Genomic DNA, 19,687 nt, shown 5'->3' on the forward strand with positions numbered 1-19,687 from the left:
GCTCAGAATGAAAATGAAATAACACTGTTTAAAATGTTGGCATACTGCTGAAAAAAAGTGCCTGAAACAATTAGCTCTTAATATTTCAGGGTTTGGGGGTGCTTTTCATACTATATACTGGCATACTTGACATTTTCTTCAGGCTACTTCAAATTGGTGAGACACATTGAAACAAAGACATTCCGACTCTGTAAATATCTGAAAATCCCTGGTGTGTACTTGCAATAACATATTCAAATATTAAGAAACAAAAAAAAATGTTAAATACCTAGAAACATAAATGATAATTGTCTTGCATGTAGTTACCACGAAGCATAGACTATTTTTGTTTTCTCTGAGTGTCTTCCGGTAGCTTTTTAATCTCTGATGATTTCTGAGGAAAATAAAACTGCAGGTTGTGAATTTTCTGTTCACGAAATCTCAGTTGCCTCCTAAAATTTTCCGCAACCTTATGATGCCTGGAGGTACTGATGTCTTGTATACCAAAGAAGGAGAAAAGCTCTGGGCTTCCCATGCTCCATTTATTTTATTCACAGTGTATCTTATTTCAAAACTCTGAAATATATTATGTGGACTTTACTTCTTTTATCTAAACATCCTGTTTAATTTTCATATTAAAGTGTTTTTGAATGTAATGTCATGCATGGAATCAAAAACAAGTATTGGTGTTTATTTTCACACCCAGGAATAGTTATGTGTGTAAGCCAGGTTTAAAGGGAACAGACCTATAAAGAGAGAGTTTATAGATTTTAGAATAATCTCAAGAAACTATTACTTCACATAATTATAATTACTATTTGTCTCAAAGATCAAACCATTGATATTTATCTACATATATGTATGTATAACCCCCTGAAAACTTCTTTTATCTAAAAATCTTGGCAAAATAGACACCTGCAGAAAAAAAAACAAAACAAATAAACAAAAAAATAGAGAAGAAAATATGCCCTAAGTTAGTAAAAAGTAAGTAAATGGACTCAATGGCAAGGTTGTTTCCTTCAGGATCATGTGATTTTATTCAGAGAAGGTATTTATTATATTTCACAGAAGTCTTAATGATAGTATTGATAAATAAAATTTTGTGAGTTGTATCTTGATCTTTTAGAGAATTTACTTAATAATATTGGGTATCCTATATCAGGCTTTTTTGTTGTTGTTGTTCGTTGATGTTCATTTATCAGTGTTTGTTGACATCTACTTTTCACTTTCCTATCAAAAATTTACTTCCAAAGCCTCTATGTTAAGGAATTTTCTGTGACTAAAACATGTATACATTTCTTATTTTTTTCAGCTAATGTTCTAATGTTTTTCATTTAGCTAACATGACATTATTTACTTTTCTATGCAGTGTAAAATTATAAAAGATTTGGTGATAGCAATAGGTGTTCCCATATTTATATAAGAAAATTTCATTATTCTCAAATAACAAATATTATTAGGAAAGTTTATATTATAACCAAAACAAGATACTTCAATACAGGGAGTCTTTTTCGTAGTCTTACACATGCACTAAAGTCAATTAATCTATAATTCATCTACTTGGCACTTTACAAATATTTTTTTTAAGTTCAGTCATCTTAAGAATGCCATAAAGGTTTTTAATTAAATATTACAAATGGAAAATTGAAGTTCTGAATATTTCAATAACTTTCCTAACATACTGTACTTGATAAGTGATAGAGCCAGGATTGAAATAAAAACACCCCACATTTGAAAGCCTTTACTCTCTGCTAAAATACTGCACTGCTTTGCAGTAATTCTTCCTCTTGCTTCCACATGATTCCACAGTCTTTTATGAGCTTCTATTATGCTCATAATACTGACTTTTGTCGGTGGGCTTCACGACAACTCACATGATCTAATTCAACCCAACTCTCTCTTTAAAGACGTTTTGTTTTGATTCATATGACTGACTGAAAAAATGTAAACTACATTTCCTGTGATTTCTTTTCTTCCCTGTATTTCTATTATTTCTACAAAAGTGTTCCTTATTCTTAGACCAATAGCCCCTATTAATTTTTAGTCTAAAACGTTCCCTCATTAATCCTACTTATTTGACACATTTCCTTGCTCAGGCATCCATCAAGAGGTGCTGTGGAGAATATCTGGTTATCTACTTAGAACCCACACGTATAGAGACTCTAAAGAAGATTTAAAAATAGAGGTCCTGAGTCCTGATCTTAAAAAGAAATGTGTAGGATAAGGGTGCTTAGAACTTAAATGAATTTCTGAGGATCAAACATCGGTTTAGGGCTCTCAGGCACTGATGCCCTCGAGTTACAACTCTGATTATGTATTTCTGCTGTCTTTCGGCCCTTGTTCAGGGCTGTCTGCCCATTTTTACTTGTTTTGTTCACTTCTCCGATTGTTTAGTTTGTTTTCTATATTTGGCCGTGTTCTCTCCTCCACATATACACGCTCCTTGAAGTGAGGCCCTGACTTCATCAAGAAGTCCTGGTATTGTTGGAAGGGTCTCATTGAATGTTTCCTAAGTTAAACAAAATTGGACACTTCTGAAAAGTTTGACAAATGAAAGAGCTACATAATGCTGTATAGCTGTGGTCCTAGAACAATGCTGTAAAAAAAATCAGCCCATCCTTTTTCTGATGAGCTCAGAAAGCTTGTATTGTCCTAACTCCATGTATAAAGCAATCATGCTCTTTGCAAAGAGACTGCCACAGGAAAAGAAAATACATATCAGCCAAAGAAATGTTAAAATTCGCTTTCTTAGTTGATATTTGAAATGCATAATACCTTGTTTTGTTATTCACAACCATATAAGGCATTGATTTAGCATTAAGAAGAGTGATAAAATGCCTCAAATGATACTTTCTATCCCAATATCTTTCTAAAATCAGAAAAAATGTCTGTGTCTGATTTGATAACAGGAAAGACAATCAATAACCACTGAAAACATTTAGTTTCCAAATAATCATTAACTGTATGGATGAAGAATATTAAAATATTTATTAGTATAGCAGATCTATAGTTATCATATTTTACATTTCGATTAAAATATAATTTCCCAAAGCCAAATGTATGGCATCTTTAAATATAGACATTCACAGACCATGCAATACACATCTAAAATTAAATATTTCCGTAAACTGGAGACACATATACTTATTAGCATAATCTTATTTGAATAGTATATGTTAAACAGTTCAATGAGATTTGGAATAAGAACACAATCAATGGGGGAACACTTTCTGACTGTAGCAGATGCTTTCATCTCTAGGGCCTTGGGCTCCTTGCTCCTTTCCATTCACTTATTTCTAATTTCTACCCCAGTTCTTAAAGACCCCCAAATAAAAGCTGTTTACTCCTGGAATAAACCTCCTCTGGTCATCACTCCAATGGCTAACTGCCCACCATTTTAGTAGCAAGTTCTCTTCCCAGGTGAGAAAATGGTCCACTCAATCCCAGTGTGGAGCTATGTGTCATCTGGTCATGTTTCTGGGACCAGCAGACGAGTGTTCCATACAACTGGCTCACTCAGGAGTGAGCAGAAAGGTGGATCCCATTCTCAGTTATCAAGCCAGGTTGTGTTTCACCTGGATGTTCTGTAAAGATGGACGTGCCTAAAGTTCCTGATGCTGGCTTGTAACTAGAAGTCACATAATGCTGTCTTTGAGCTAGGGTTAGTGACCCAAGAACAAATGTCCATCCTCTCCCACTGTAAGAACCGGATCACTTCTACAGTTTCCTTACACAGACAGAATCTTCATCGTTATGGGAAGTGTTGTTGAATATTTATCTAAGCATTAACGTTATTTACATCTAGAAAAATAATCCAAACTAGATATTTGCTTAAACTGTCACCAGTTTTGAAAAAGCTTAACCTGAACTTTACAATCTTATAAAACATTATTATTATTTCCCTACTGCCATTTAATTAAGCAATAAGTTTTTCTCATTATGAATGGAATGAAGTCAAATGGAATGTTTAACAGAAACTATTGACAGATACAGTATTGTTATAATAAAAATTTTGATTTACATTCTTAAAGTCCTTTCCCATGATGCATTTTATTTTTAAAGATGAGCCCATGTGTTAACATAGATGTGCTATGTCTTAGAAGCAGATGTACATGCTTGCCATCAAAATGAGCAAAATTAGTTTTCTTTATAACCAGATGGAGACATCTGACTTTACATCCTGGAATTCATTGTAGGTAAATGAGCGGGATCGTCTTCTCAGATTGGTTGGTCTCTGAGGTCTTCCTTCTATCAAGTCTAAGTAGATGTCAGATTTCAGGAAGCGTGTGTAACTGTCTTGCTCCATCAGCTGGTACACTCTGCTTTGCGCAGCATCAAAACTGTGCAGGGTAGGCTGGGTGAGGCTCTTAGTAATGACTTCTTTGGTGTGAAAATCAAGGTTGACCTGGATGATAATTTTTTTTTTTTTTAAAAAAGTGTGATTATGGTCAATCGGTTGAAATAAACACTGTTGAGAAACAAACAGTACAGGACTATCCAGTGTGCAGTTGGCACAGCGCACCTGGGTGCCTGGATGCTGTTCCTATTATGGGTCCAGGTGTCCCATGGTTCACTCTGGGTGGCACTTCACCTGGTTCTTCTCCCCTACACTTCTGGGCCTTCCCACCCTCAGCTAATTTAGAACCGTGGACTATCATCACAGTAAGAATCATAGGGATCATTGGGTCCAACTCATTTTCAAAATGGGAATAAAGCTTCATAGAAATTAAATAATTTTTAGTGATGGCAAACAGTGAGTTTGGGGCATATTTGGGAAATCAATGTGGGGCTTTTGTTTTATCCCAGTGCTTTTTCATTATATTATGATGCTGCCTTACAACTAAATGTGTGCAGAAAAGGAATATCTGTTCAAGATATAAAATCCTTTAATGATTTATATCAAAGCACTGCTGATATATTTGGTTCTGATGTTGGTGAATTTCCAGGTAGGAGTCTTTCCTTTTCCCTTGTGGGTAACACCATAGGACGAGCTCCCTTTTTTGTCTGTGTATAAAGTTGGCTTTGAGGAAAACAGAATAATGCATGGTAACACAGACCAAATTGAATCGTACTAAAATGAGGAAAACAATAATCATTTCATGTGAAATGATATTCACAGTGCTTCCTCATGGACTATACTAATTTGAAGTCAATAAGAATTCTTCAATGGTGCTAAACTACCAAACACTTTAGTGAAGCAATACTATGTATGGAACATATAATAGAAACCCTAGTTTTTCATATTTGAGGACGGTCAGGTAACATTTGCTGGTTTTCTAGCCACTTGAGCAATTGTATCGTACAATTATCTCACACAGACTTTGCGTCCAAGAAAAATCACAATTGTATTTTCACTTGAACCATTGCCCAGTTAGATCTCCCTCATATCTCTCTTATGGAAAAAAAATTAAGTCTATCTTAAGGTGGAGGAATGATCATTTTAGGGCAAATAAAACTTTGTGTAGGTAGATGAGCTAACATGAAAATGATACATAATATAAATTTCTTGATTTCTCCTGCCTCCTTCACTTAGCGAAATCTTTAGTTTCTATGAGAGGTTGCTTATTCTAAAGTAATTAACATGCATGACTGACTGAATTTAAATGTTGCAAGTAATTGTGTTCACTCTTAGTCTAGAATAAAAATAGCCCTGAGGTGTGACTTCAATTATACCATTACTTCCATGTCAACTGTCTTACAATGTATTTTGTTTGTTCGTAGAAATCTGTAAATACCCATTCTGCTTCAATAAAATCCTTACCTTTCTGGTGAAATGTATAGGGCTATGCATTTGGTAAAGGCAGAGTCTCTCAAACGTTTGGCAAACACTTGTAAATTTTTGCAATTCTCTTTACCTCTTGTGGAGAATCACTCTGGATAAATTTTTCATATATTGCTTTTGCTTTAAGGATAATTTGCTGAGGGTCTCTGCTTTTCTTGAAGTCTTCGCAGGCTATCCAAAATTCGATGTTTTCCTCACTGAATTCGGTTCTAAGAAATCTGGTAAACGTCTCCAGTCCATCTACCAAGAAAAGGAGTGGTATATTTTAACGACAAAATATTAATGCTGAGAAAATGTACTAGTGGGTCGGAGAGATGTAACATGAGAAGGACCGTTGCTGAGGTTGAAGATGGAAGAAGACGGTCATGAGACAAAGAATGTGATGAGTTCTAGAAGGTGGGAATGGCGCTCAAGTTTAGAACCAGCAAGAGAATGGAAATCTTGGTCCAAAACTTCAAAGAACTCAATTCTGCCACAAAACCCAAATAAGTATGAAGGGGATTCTCCCCTAGACCCTCTGGAAAAGACAACAGCCTGCTGACACCTTGGTTTTATTTCTGATGAGACCCATACTGCACTCTGTTCTACAACACTATAACATTATAAATTTGTGTTCCATGTATTACCTCATGGAAGTTGTTATAAATTGTTACTGCAGCAACAGGAAACTAATACAAACCTCAAATTATGCTTTACATATCACCATTTATTTCTCCTGTATGTAAAACTTGTCCTGTTTGTCATGAAGTATTGTTATTATTATTTATGTTGTGAGCAATCTTTTGACTATATTAGAGTACCAGGAAATTAATGTGCAGGAAATCAATACTCAGAAATGCTGTGACAATCTACAGACATTCTGTAAGTATAAGAGGATGGGATGGCTCCCACCACCACCATGATGAAAGTCACGTCTGTCCCACTGCTTCTTCTACTGGCATTTTCACCAGAGTGAGGGGAGAGTCTGTATTTCTCTTCCTTAGTAAATTGACCCTGAGCACCAGATGTTAGTAAGGGAACGATAGTGGAGAAACCAGGAAAACAAGCAAAGGTCAGGCCCAACAAGAATTTGAGAAGGCGTCGTGAGACTGGTCTGCAATGCCTACTTGTCAGCTTTCGTTAGATGCTGGTGAGATAATTCCTGGTCAAACACGACCATCTTGGGAGGCCTTAGTTCGGAGCGGGTCCTGAATGAGTTAACAGATTTTGATCTCAGAGAAGAAGCAAGAGTGATCAATGTGAGTGATATTTAACCATTCTTTTTCTTATCTCTCTACTTCAGTGTTGGATTTTCAAGATTTATTTCTTAAGCTGTGTCATGTGCTTTTCTCAGAAGGTAGTAAGGAAATATGCATGGATCATGATTCTTTTAAGGATTTTGCCAGATTTTCCACAAATACCTAAGAATGTATATACTTCAGAGTAAAGTTAAGGATCTATCTCTGTTTTTAATATGTTTAAACCTAATTTTCTGCCACAGTGAACGGGGAGTCAGGCACACCAGTGTTACCAGGGTTTCTTAGCACATCAGCACTCATGGCATTATTGGTTTTAGTGTGTTCCTGTTTGATTTTCTTTCCCACAACTCCTTTCACCCTTTGTATCTTATTACCTGAACTTGAGCAGAGACAGTTGGAATCTCTCTTATTATTTGAGATTACGTTCCTTTAATCCGGCCATAGATTAGCAACAGCTTGAAAACTGCTCCCTTTTCTATTATGTTTCTGTGACTGGAAAGGTGGCTTTGTTGCATAATCGCTGGTTTTTCCTTTTGTCTCTTTTTTTTCTCTTTCTTCCTCCTCCTTCTATAATGATTGTGGAAGTAAAAAAGAAACTATGGCAAAACAAACCTTTCAATCCCGATTTCAAAACGTGAATTTGAAATGTGGGCAATATTTAGGTCTATGAAAGCAAAACCACACCAGAAACAGCAATCTGTAGACCAATTGGCTTGATCCAAACTTTAGGCAATTAAGCAGTCATGCCCAAACCTCTGGCCAGAACTTAAAAACAAAACAAAACAAAAAAAAAACAAAAACCAAGATACTGAGAACTTTCCTCTTGATAAATTTTTAGTGTAGTAAACAAACACTGCTTAACACCCATGCTTCCTTCCTCTTTAAAGTTTTTAAAACCTTGGCACTTTTCCTCCCCATATTAACATCCACTTTTTACTGTTTTGAATTCTAAAAAAGAAAGTTATATTGTCTCAATTTACCTATAATAATTATCTTCAGAACTAATACCATTTTTGTATTTTTTAATAGAATTCTGCTCTTATTTGCTTAGCAGCTGCTCTAAAGTAGATTTCTGAAGAGAATTCCTTGACTAGATATTAGGAAACAATTGGAAGCAAGACAACAACATGATTGTGAGAACATTTTCTGGTAACCCTAATTTAAAAAAGAAAAAAAAAATGGTCGTGTGGAAATGTGCACTCTGTTCATGTTAAAAAATATAATTTTGGGTGTTATTGCTGTGTTTATGATGTAGTTCCTGCCTCTTCCTCATCCATAGTCCCAGGCACTTTTACTTGCTCCTGTTGGTTCCTCCGTTATTATTTAAATGGAAATTGAAACAAAGTTGACAAAATAAAATGCCTGCTATTTTACAATGGGAGAACAGTCAGTTCCAGGTCAGAACTGGTTTGGAAAGAGGAGACTAAAGTTATGTTTTATTGGGTTTAGGGACAAAGTTACTTTGACCCTAGTAAAGGGAAAACTTTTATTTTAATTTATTCTATCCATATATCATGTATGTGCACAGATTGATTAGTGTTTGAATGCCAAGTTATTCCTAAATTGAGTTAATTAATAATGATCACAAGTTTAGGTGGATAGCACCATTATTTTGCCAATTAATAAATCTTAATTATAATAAAATGTTTTGTACTGACACCTGAAAAGGATCATCCATATGCCAGACAACTGAAATCATTCCTTACTTATTAAAAATAACTTTTTTCATCTATCTTTAAAAAAATGTATGCAACACCCAGTATGAACCTGAGGGCCGTGTTATATATGGAAAATGCAATCCTAATTACAATAGTTAGAGGTTTTGAGTGTTTGCAAGGTCTTGGCACATTGGTGTGTCCCTTTTACTGGGGCGGTCCATTTAATTTTCACTTCAGCCCTAGGGAGGAAGTTCTGTTATACCCATTTCTACAGACAAAGAAGTTGAGGTTCAGAGTTAAGTTGCCTGAAATCTTATAGTTGGGAAAAAATAGCACTGGGTTTGGAACCCGGGTTTGTTTTGGATAGAATTATACAACTTTTACCACTAAACTACCAGAAAATGACAGCGTTCTTTCTACTGAGAAATGTGGGGATTAACAGTAAGGGAAGCAATGCAGAATCCACGGGCTCAGGCTGGACCCTCGCAGGGGGAAGTACTCTGTTTGGAGCTGCACAGGAAGTTCCACTCGCATGGAATTCAAAGAGATGTCTTCCAGAAAATAACAGAAACATTCTTTGCAATATAGTCTTTCACTGATTCCCAAAGCGAGGATGTGAACTATGTACTGGCCATCATGCTCTGGAATGTCACACAATACTAGCTCTTTGTCACCATGGTAGTCCTGAGCTTGCGACAGACATTCCAGATGAAGTCACGGCACTCATCCTGGGGACAGTGCATGTGCTGAAAGTATTCACGATGAGTTCATGGAAGTGAGTGGAGTGTGTTGACATAATATGGATCCAAAAGGGAAGCATAGATACTCATTCAAGAAAGGAGGTGATGGTGAATGAGAAAGTGGTTCGTTCCTTTGTTTACAAGTCACAATAAATTGCTGTTGAAAAAGTAATATGCAGCGCTGTGCAAGGTTATCCCAGCACATTAGTTTTACTTCCTGTTTCTCTTACTTTGGGCAGCTGCATTGAGTCATGTCTCAAGAGAACGACTTCTCCCCCAGGGGCAGTCACTTACTATATGTAAGCTGGCCTTTAGAAGGCAGCCATGGTGAATGCAGCTGCCAGACGGTTTTCTAGAACCTGAGATTTGAAGTCACCCTGAAAGAAACTGGCTCAATGCATCCTACAAATATGAAACGCTTGTAGTTGCGTGTTTCTCAATTCAAAGTCTGCATCTGCTGGAGGAGGTTTCTGATGCCCAGAAACCAAATGAAACCAAAGTCATGCCCCTCTGAAGCTGGAACCCCAAGTACAGTAACGCAGCCTAAATTCTAGGTTGCATTGTTTGCCCTGTAATCTCGGGCCTCACAGCTCTCGACCTGCTCAGGATGTTGCGGTGAATTTGACAATAATGATTTGTTGGTGCGATGCACTCATAAATTAAGCTGGGTGTGACTTATTTTTAGTCTTTCAATAGAGTAAGGCCTAGGGTGCTTGCATGGCTCAGCTTGATTCCGTAATTTAACTTTGCAGAAACCCAGATGTCGTTGTCTGGCAGAAAATTAGTAACTGAAAATCGGGAAGAGCAACTTGAAATGGTACTCGGGGACAAGTGTAAGGAGAAGTACTCATTTCCTTCCCCAAAAGAGAAGTACACATTTCCTTTCCGCCTTTAGCAAAGCCAGTATTAAGTATTTTCCACAGTAGAATCAGTTCGCATTTTTAAATCAACGAGGTGGTGCAAGTCTTACATATTCTACTCTTTTCTTATTGTGAATTTTTCTCAGAATTAAGCTTAATGGAACCACAACTCATGATACAGAGAGATCAAACAAATAGTCATTAATAAAAAGGTTAAAAACGTTGGAATTATTTGCCATGACTCGGAAAAAGGGTGCATGGGAAATTAAACAGTGATACAATAGTCAGATGTTCTCATGAATAGACGCCCTTCATAGGAAATGCTATGTTCTTTCACATCTTCAATTATCAATTATGTGAGATGGTTAGAAAAATATCTGTAATCTAATATTCTTCCATGTTCTAGGTGTGTGCTTCTAAAATCCTGCAAACCTGATAAAGTTTCCAACCATTAAATATGTTCAAATCCTAACCTGCTATTTTTTCACTAATCTTGTTCTTCTGCCCCTATTTCTCATTTATAAAATCCACTGTCATCTTCCTCTTAATATGGAATAAAATCCGGGGACCTGTGGCTCTTCCTTTTCATTCATCTCCTCTTTTTTTAAATTTATTGGGGTGACAATTGTTAGTGAAATTACATAGATTTCAGTTGTACAATTCTGTATTACATCATCTATAAATCCCACTGTGTGTTCACCACCCAGAGTCAGTTCTCCTTCCATCACCATATATTTGATCCCCCTTTACCCTCATCTCCCTCCCCCCACCCCCCTTACCCTCTGGTAACCACTAAACTATTGTCTGTGTCTATGAGTTTTTGTTTCTCATTTGTCTCATTCTTTTGTTGTTTTTGGTTTATATACCACATATCAGTGAAATTATAGGGTTCTCTCCTTTTTCTGTCTGATTTATTTCGCTTAGCATTATAATCTCAAGATCCACCCATGCTGTCACAAATGGTCCTATTTCATCTTTTCTTACTGCTGAATAGTATTCCATTGTGTATATATACCACAACTTCTTTATCCATTCATCTATCGAAGTACATTTTGGTTGTTTCCATGTCTTGGCTACCGTAAACAAAGCTGCAATGAACATTGGAGCACACGTGTCTTTATGGATAAATGTTTTCAGATTTTTTGGGTAGATACCCAGGAGAGGGATTGCTGGGTCATATGGTAATTCTATTCGTAATTTTTTGAGGAACCTCCACACTGCCTTCCATAACGGCTGCACCAGTCTGCATTCCCACCAACAGTGTATGAGGGTTCCTTTTTCTCCACAGCCTCTCCAACACTTGTTGCTATTTGTCTTGTGGATGAAAGCCATTCTGACTGGGGTGATTCATTCATCTCCTCCTTCAGTCAGTCTCCAAGTTCATCCATTTTCTTTCCCCAACAACCCTTACCTTGAGGTTAGCTTAGATATTTGTGACAGCCTTGTGGGTAGTCCATATTGCATTCAGAGAATCCTACTTGTCTGTCCATGAGAGTTAGCTTGCTAACTCTTCCAAAGTTTGGGCCCAACTTGATTTTCCAGTGTGTTTGTTCACTACCTTTTGCCTCAGGAAAAGTGAACTGCCTGCTTTTCCAGGTTGTACCCAAATCTCTCATTTCTCGAGTCCTTTCATGCCTTTTGCTCTGCTCAGGAATTATCTTTTCTTCTGCCTGTCGAAATGTGGCACATCTATGTATCTTTTAATGATGTTCGAAAGCCTACACGATACATTGCAAGTTGTATAGCTTTTTAAAAGCATTTAGCCAATTGTCTTCAAATGCTACATTATTCAGTAGCATTATTTTACTTTAAAGATGTCTTACACAGAAGCATGTACACATGTATACAAACACACACATATATGTGTGCGTATAATATAAATATACATAATTTTATTGGGTTTAATTGATTTGACACCTTCACATTGATAACATTTATTTTCACAAAGCCAATCCGTGAAAACACTAATAACTAGATTTGATATTGATATTATGAATGACAGATAATAGTCCGATAGTTGGTTTTTATTTATTCATACTTTTTGTTTTTATTTAACAGCATTTAGAAATTGATTCATGTGCATGTAGTTAAACTGTAGCTTTTTATGATTCATTTTGCAATTTTGGACAAATTTGTCCATAAACAGGGATGGCAGAAATAGTTTATTCTAATATCTGCATAGAAACAAATGAGGCGCAGCAATTAAATTACTGAGGGATTTCATTGTGTTAAAATTTACTAAGTATGTTTGAGCTCATTTAAAAAAATTTAGAAGAGATTTAGATTTACAGAAAAGTTATGAAGATAGTACAGTTTCCACATACCTCACGTCCAGTTCCCTCTCATTATTAAATGTTGATACATTATTATTACATAAAGTCCATACCTTGCTCAGATTTTCTTGGATTTTGCCTTCTGTTTTTTTTTTAAAGAGTAAAACTACATTTTAAGAATAGAATTTGAATAAATAGTGGAAATATCAAAGCACTCCATGGATTCTTTTATTTCTCTGGAGTATACAGCAAAGCCTCTTTCTATTTTAGTCTCATCTGTCTGTTGTCTGTCACCCTAAGCCACCCTTTTTCAAATTTTGTTTCTCAAGAAAGAATTATTTTTTAGTTCCCTAAATACATTGCATTGGTAACGCCCCTTGTCTATGTTAGCTGTCTGCCTGGATGGTCTTGTTTTCTCCTTGTCCAGCTAGTGAACATTGATTAATCCCCTAAAATCTAGAGTAAGGACCATCTCTCTGTAGCTCCATTTCTAAAGATGCTAATAATCAGTCTCCAATGGTTTTAATATCAACCGTTTTTGTCAAACTGAATACTCAATTTCTATTCTATTTTGTTTCATTTATCATTTCATTTCTCATTTGACTAAACTTAATACAATTTCCATTTCCTTTATATAGACATGATGTACAGAATTTGAGAAATACACTTAACAAAAGGGAAATTGTATAAAACTTGATAGCTAAAGCAGGGTATTTTTTGAATTGTGTGTGTCTGTGCACACGCACACACTCATACGCATGTGTGTACACACTCAAGTATAAGACATTCCCTTATTTTTTTCCCTAAAGTCAGCTCCGTAGAAATGAGCTAAATTTAACCCTTGGAACCAAGATACATTTTTAGCTTATTATTTTAAGCTTCATAATTTAATATTACAATATGCTTTTCAATGAAAATAACTGGATTTTTTGAGGATTGATTAAAAGAATACTAGTCACATATTTTTTTGTGAATTCAATTTAATTACTGCTTTGATAATGAGCTCTGAAAATAATGCCCAAGGGGGGTCAGTGTTGATTTTTTGTTATTCCTGTTACCCCCTCTTGATTCAAATTGCTGCTGTTTTATAGCTCTTTAATGTTTCCACTAGTTGAGAAAAGAGGGAGAGGAACAGATTCATTTTTTTCTGTTTGTTTCTGATTACTTATAATGCAGAATAATTTCAGACTGCCAGGGGAGGGTTTTCTGTGGGACTAATTATCCTTGTAAAATCTTTCTTCTCTCTGAATGGGTTGTGAGAGTATGATGACATATTTATATGCCTATTTATTAAGGTAAGAAATAAATCCAGCTTATATATTTCTTTCCATTGAAATCTAACCCTGTAAATGATGTTTATCTAGTCGAGAGTGGACTGGAAAACAAAAAAAAGATGATTAAATTTATCATTGATTAATTACTGTTCAGAAGAGCAGTAAGCTTATAGGTTGGCTTATGTCAAACCATCATTGGTTTCTTTGTCATCTCATTCAATCCTGACAGAAGTCTGTCTCCATTGGAGCTGATAGAGGAATCTCAGAGTCAGAGAGATTAGTAAGCTTAAGTAAGATTATACAACCATTATGTTTTACAAGAGACCCGAAACTCTTTCCTAGCAACCGATTGGGTTATATATTGTTTGAACACTTCATATTGACCAGGTGATATGCTGGATTTGGGGATCCACAGCTGAAAAGACATCTACTTTCTTATAATAAACAGTCAAATTGCAAAAATATGAACTCCACTCCCCTTTTCCTCTTGCTCTGACTGGTAAAGAAAACTGAAGGGCTGGGTTGTGCCAAAATGTTGGAAATAATAGGAGATTTTTAAAAAGCAAATTTCGGGGCATGAATTATGGAAGAAAGTTTTACACCACTTGTCATTAGTCTTGGGAACTGATAAATACAGAATTAGTGAGGATGGGACAAGTTTGACATATGTGTATATTAGGTGAGAATTTTAATAGTAGTTAAGTAATGATTGGATATTGGTAATGAAGAAAAGTGAGTAATTGAAGAAAACTGTTTATATTTCTCTCCTTTAAAATAGGGAGTGATGGAGGTAAAATAAGGAGGAAGGAGTAACCAGTTACATTTTCTCAGCATAAATGTCCTTTCTTATGATTACACTCCATTTTCATTGATTACATCCTTGCCTAAGTTTAAGCCTTGATTTCTCTACCTGTGTTTTTCTTCTCTGAGTCAATAGTACAATTCAGAGGCAGAATCTGTTTTCATTGTAAGAGGGAAAAATTTCAGGGATACTCCCCAGAAATAGGGTCCTTTTGTCAATAAATTCAAGGGGGGCATGAACTGGTCACCAAAACCTTACAGAGCGCTAATTAAGGAGTAGAAAAAATACAGCTAATGAGGACAGACAAGAATAGTTGGTGTTTCATCAAATGGAGAATAGACTTGAGGCTGAATTACAGGTACTGGCCCTTTCCTTCCAGTGAACACCTTAGGCTGTGGACCCCACTAGCAATGCTGTAAACAGTAGTTGGAGCAGTCTGGCTGACCATCTTGGAATGGTCTGGGGGCTTGGGGGAAGGCTTTTGGTTTCAAAGAATGAGGTATGGAACAGGAAAACATCAAAATACAGATAAAAGCTGTGGGTTTGAGGAAGTGTGTGGCTATTTGGTAATGATACAGTATTGCTTCTTGAGCAGACTCTACTTGATTCAGTGTGGAAGACAAAAAACCCTGTGGTTACCTTGCCCCTTGCTTACTTAGTTCAACTTGTCAGTTTTACTACCTAAAAGAAATCATGGGCTGAATGAAAAAGGACAAAAGAAGCTCACTCACCTGCTGCCTGACATAAAGTGACCCTAAATCCTGTCCTCTAACCCATGCCTTACCCTAGTGTAGGACAGTCAAATGGGGATTCCATTTGTCCCCACCGTCTATCTCTTCTACAAAGCTCCACCTTAAAATACCCACTTAAGTCTCAACTCTTCTACAAAATTCTGCTTCAAAAATAGGTGATTGATTTTAAGAGTAAAATATTTATAAAAATTAAAAAAAAAAACCCAAACAAAACTATTTTCATGAAGTTTTCCTGAATGTTTATCAAAAGAATTACTTTAAGGGTTAGCTCACTTAAGAATACAAATAACATGGATAATCTGAGATTTAATAAAACCAAGGGTCTCATTCAAAAATTTTTAAAAAAGTAAAAATTTGAAACTATTAACCATAGCACAAAGAAATAATATTTCAACTACAATATGTAATTCTTCATAAAATGAGAGTATTTCAGAAACTTTTTCCATTAATTGGCTATTCTATTATTTAGCTATTTTGTTGATCAGAAACTCAGATTGCTGTAAATTACCAATCAGACTAAATTTTTATGACGGCCTCTGTTGTATAGTTACATGCATACTCTGTATCATTTTCCATTAAGGCTAAAGTATTTGGGGAAAATGCCACTAACCTTTATGGGAAAGCAGTTTGTCAAATGATTCAGCCCACATCACTGCTTCTTCAAGGGAGACTCTGTTCAAGAAACAAAATGTTTTACAATGCAGTGTGCAGAAAGTCTGTTTCTGAATCTGCTCTAACATATGGTATAATACTGCTCTTTCCAGTTATTTTTCACAAGGTTTCTGTTTTGATTATTATATAATGAAAGTCATATTTACATTGGAAACTTTAAAAACATTGGTCAACCTTCTTTTCAATTTTGCCTTTGATTGTTTTCTAAGGAAAAATTAATCATGTGTTTGGTTAATAACAAAGAAAAAAATCAGCTGAATTATCTTTCTTAACTCAGCAAACAGAAGAGCCTAAACTGGCAGTATCTTTCAGTCAAACTTTTTTTTTAACTGCAATTTCCTTGAAACTCTTACCACAAGACGCAGCATTTTTTTTTTAACAGACACAGGAAGCTTCTTTAATGGAGTTTTAAAGGGATAAGAAATATAAAACACTTTTAATACAACATATTTTAGCGACGTTGATAATGTAGAGTTGAATATATTTTTCTTGGGTCTTTTGTTGGTCATATTTCATATTTGGAAGAATTTGTATTATAAGTATATAAGGCTGCTCCATTTTCTCTTGGAATTAAAGAAATGACTAAAAATAACAAACACCCCTTTTTGTGCTTTACTTGCTGATATATGTAGGGCGATTTTTTTCAAACTACTGAGGAAAGAGGAATAGCTCTTCTCTGTGACAATATTGCATTATGAAAACTCTTAATGACCATTTAATTAGTTTATAAGGAGTAAAATATATCATTTAGAATTGTCAGGTCTATAATTTTAAAAGAGCACCTTGAAATTTTTTAAAAGTTATGTAGTTCAAGCTATTAAAGTGGTTACATTTTACGGAATATTCCTCGTCTTTTGAAATGAGATCTCTACCTTCCTTATATGACTGTATAATTTCCAATAAACTGGAAAACTCTAATTTCTTCTTTCTTAAATTTTTACTGATAGAATCAGCAATATCGCCCCCCAAATAGTTAAAAGTTATTCACCTTGTTTCTTTGGCGAAGTGTCTCGGTCTACTGGAATGGGTCTCTTCATGAAACTCAGGTTTCTGCAGGAGAAGACTTAGCCGATTTCTTTTTTCCTTAGCTCTGTAATGAAAAGGTATTAGCTTCAAGAAAATTTGGATGGCAGTTGGAATCTCTCCTTCTGACCGTCAAGTTTGGAATTGGTAGTCACCTAAACACCCCTTTTCACCCATCTCCCGACCCTGACACACAACAGTTTTCTTAAAGAATTTCATTTAAATACTATGTTTGTGGATATTAGAATAGCATATGTGAAATATATTTGGTTTTTCCTCAGTGACTGCAAAGTATTTATGATTAGTACTAGTTCTGTGTGGTTAATGTTGTTGCTCCTTTTTTAAAAAAATGAAAACACTTTAGACTTAATGGTTGTTTATTCCTGATAGACTTATTTTCTCACTTGTAACAATACAATCAATATATTTTCACCAGATATTTTAAAAACAAGGGCGAACACACATTCATCAACAATGGTTTTCAAAGTATAAAGCAGATTTTAAAAGTTATGATTTTTTTTTACCTGATTTTGGCTTCTTTGCTTGTTTCTTCTTTTGCTGAACCATGTATTAACTTGAAAAAAGTTTTTTCTTTTGATTCGCACATATTTAATTGAGGAAAGAAAATCAATGACGTTTCCATCTCTCTTTAAAATGAAGAGATGTCTAATTTATTACATTCTTCACTTGTTAATGCCATTCCAAAGATACACATGGTCAAAAAAAAAGTTTATTAGCAATGCTTAACATTCGGGGGAAAAAAATGTTCCAAGAGCTGTGTTTCTGCCTCTGTAGAGATAGAAAAATGTAGAAATGAGGAACTGAAGTACAACTCAGTGTTGAGCTGTTTAGGGAAATGAGACTACAAATTTGCAAAATGACGCTTGGTCTGTAAGATAAAGACTAGTATTACCACAGTAACTTCTCTTTCTAGGGTGTGCAACCAGAGCGATGCATTCATAGACCCAAATGACACTGTCATCTCCCACAGGAACTCTTTGAAATGTTCTTTTCTATGTATAATGGGTGTTAAAATGTGGCGAAGGACTACATCTAACCTTAGAAGCTATTTTCCTTTGTCCTTAAAAAAAGTATATTTACGTATTTTGATGACACTGAATGAAGTAATTTAACATGCAATTGGCATATGTCAGTTACATTTGCTTCACATAAAGTATCAAAATGAAAATATAGATCATAGAATGTTACAGTTGAAAGGGACAGTAGAAAACATAGAATTCCATCATGTTTAAGCACAGGTCCACGGAATGATTTTAGACATTTATGAAATTTTTACAAGGCCATGATGAAAATGGGAAAACAAAAAGACATGTAATTTGCCTTTTTGTTATTAAAATCATGTTATTTTCAATGAAATATTTAACATAGAGATGGCAGTGTGTGTGTTAGTTTATTTTATGTCCTTATTAAAAAAGAAATGGCAGCTCCAAGTTGGTTCAACCTCCACTTAGGTAACTGTTTCATGAAACCCAAATACTAATAGAGGCATACCGATCTAGTCCATAACTCACATTTTGTAGAAAAAGAAACCAAGGGGTACAGGTATTAAATGATTTATTCTTACAAATTCCCAGAGATCAGTGGAGAAGATGGTCTGGAATTATCAGAACCTATGCTCCCCAATAGTGACTGCTTTAATTTCTCTAATACTATACGTACTCAAAAGCAAGTTGACAAATCTGAAAGCTTATTTTGTTTTCAGTCTTTTTGATGTATTGGTGTCAGGAAAACAATTATCAGGGATACCAGCTAGGAGCTCACAACATTTACACAATTGAAATTAAAGAATATTTATGTATTTATGCATACACCCTTCTGATCCTATGAATTTTATTTTGAACATTTTTAAATTCACCTTAGCTGAAAATTGACTTAAAAATATTATAAATGAGAGCACTTTATGGCAAGTTCAGTTGGAAACAGAGGCTACTGCTGCCGATTACACCTGCACCTTGATGTCCCCTAGTATTTATTAGCATTCCCTATATTTATATGAGATTTGAAGATAAATGAGGATAAGCACGGATCTCATCCAGTTTCTGAGACTTTGTGAGAATTACTATATCCGGAGGGTGAACAACATAGTCACTGAACTATTTTTCCTAAGATTGGTAGAAATTGTGTGCAAGATGTGCTATCCACGAGCTGGTGGAACTATGGAGAGAGAGATTGTGAAAATACGGACACTAGTGGACTACATTGAAGGTCTGTACAAAGGTCTGAAAGAGAATTGGGAGATATGTGGATTTACACTGTGTATATGGACGGTGAAAGCAGGAAAGGGAGGAGAGAGTAGATGTTGTATTGTGACTTCAGTTAATAATCATTGTTTTGGGCACAGTTATCTTGTCAATATACATTTTTTTTAATTAGAAGGAATAGGGAATAGTCTTGTAGGTTCATTCACATGTTTACCATTTCTAGCTCTCTTCATTCCTTTGAGCAGACCTGAGTTTCCATCTGGGATCATTTCTTCTTTAGCTTAAAGACTTTCAACAATTTGCCTTCACGTGGGAGGGACAGTGGTGGGCATTTCGGGTGCTTCCTCAAGGCTGCCTGCACAGCCCACATATGTCCTGAGACGGTCGCCTGACACCTGGCCTTGTTCTCTTT

General features: G+C 35.5%; 1 protein-coding gene across 1 annotated transcript; it reads right to left on the reverse strand.

Moving 5' to 3' along the window:
• Positions 1 to 995: 995 nt before the first annotated feature.
• On the reverse strand, positions 996 to 17,873 carry RGS18 (regulator of G protein signaling 18). Its single transcript, XM_081039183.1, has 5 exons — positions 17,578 to 17,873; positions 17,019 to 17,120; positions 15,969 to 16,030; positions 5,835 to 6,001; positions 996 to 4,384 (listed from the first exon to the last, which is right to left on the reverse strand). The coding sequence occupies exons 1-5, from the start codon at positions 17,694 to 17,696 to the stop codon at positions 4,127 to 4,129; spliced, it is 708 nt and encodes a 235-aa protein (XP_080895309.1). The 5' UTR covers positions 17,697 to 17,873; the 3' UTR covers positions 996 to 4,126.
• Positions 17,874 to 19,687: the final 1,814 nt, after the last annotated feature.

This window comes from Rhinolophus hipposideros, assembly GCF_964194185.1.
Source record: "Rhinolophus hipposideros genome assembly, chromosome: 26".
In the NCBI taxonomy this organism is placed as follows: domain Eukaryota; kingdom Metazoa; phylum Chordata; class Mammalia; order Chiroptera; family Rhinolophidae; genus Rhinolophus; species Rhinolophus hipposideros.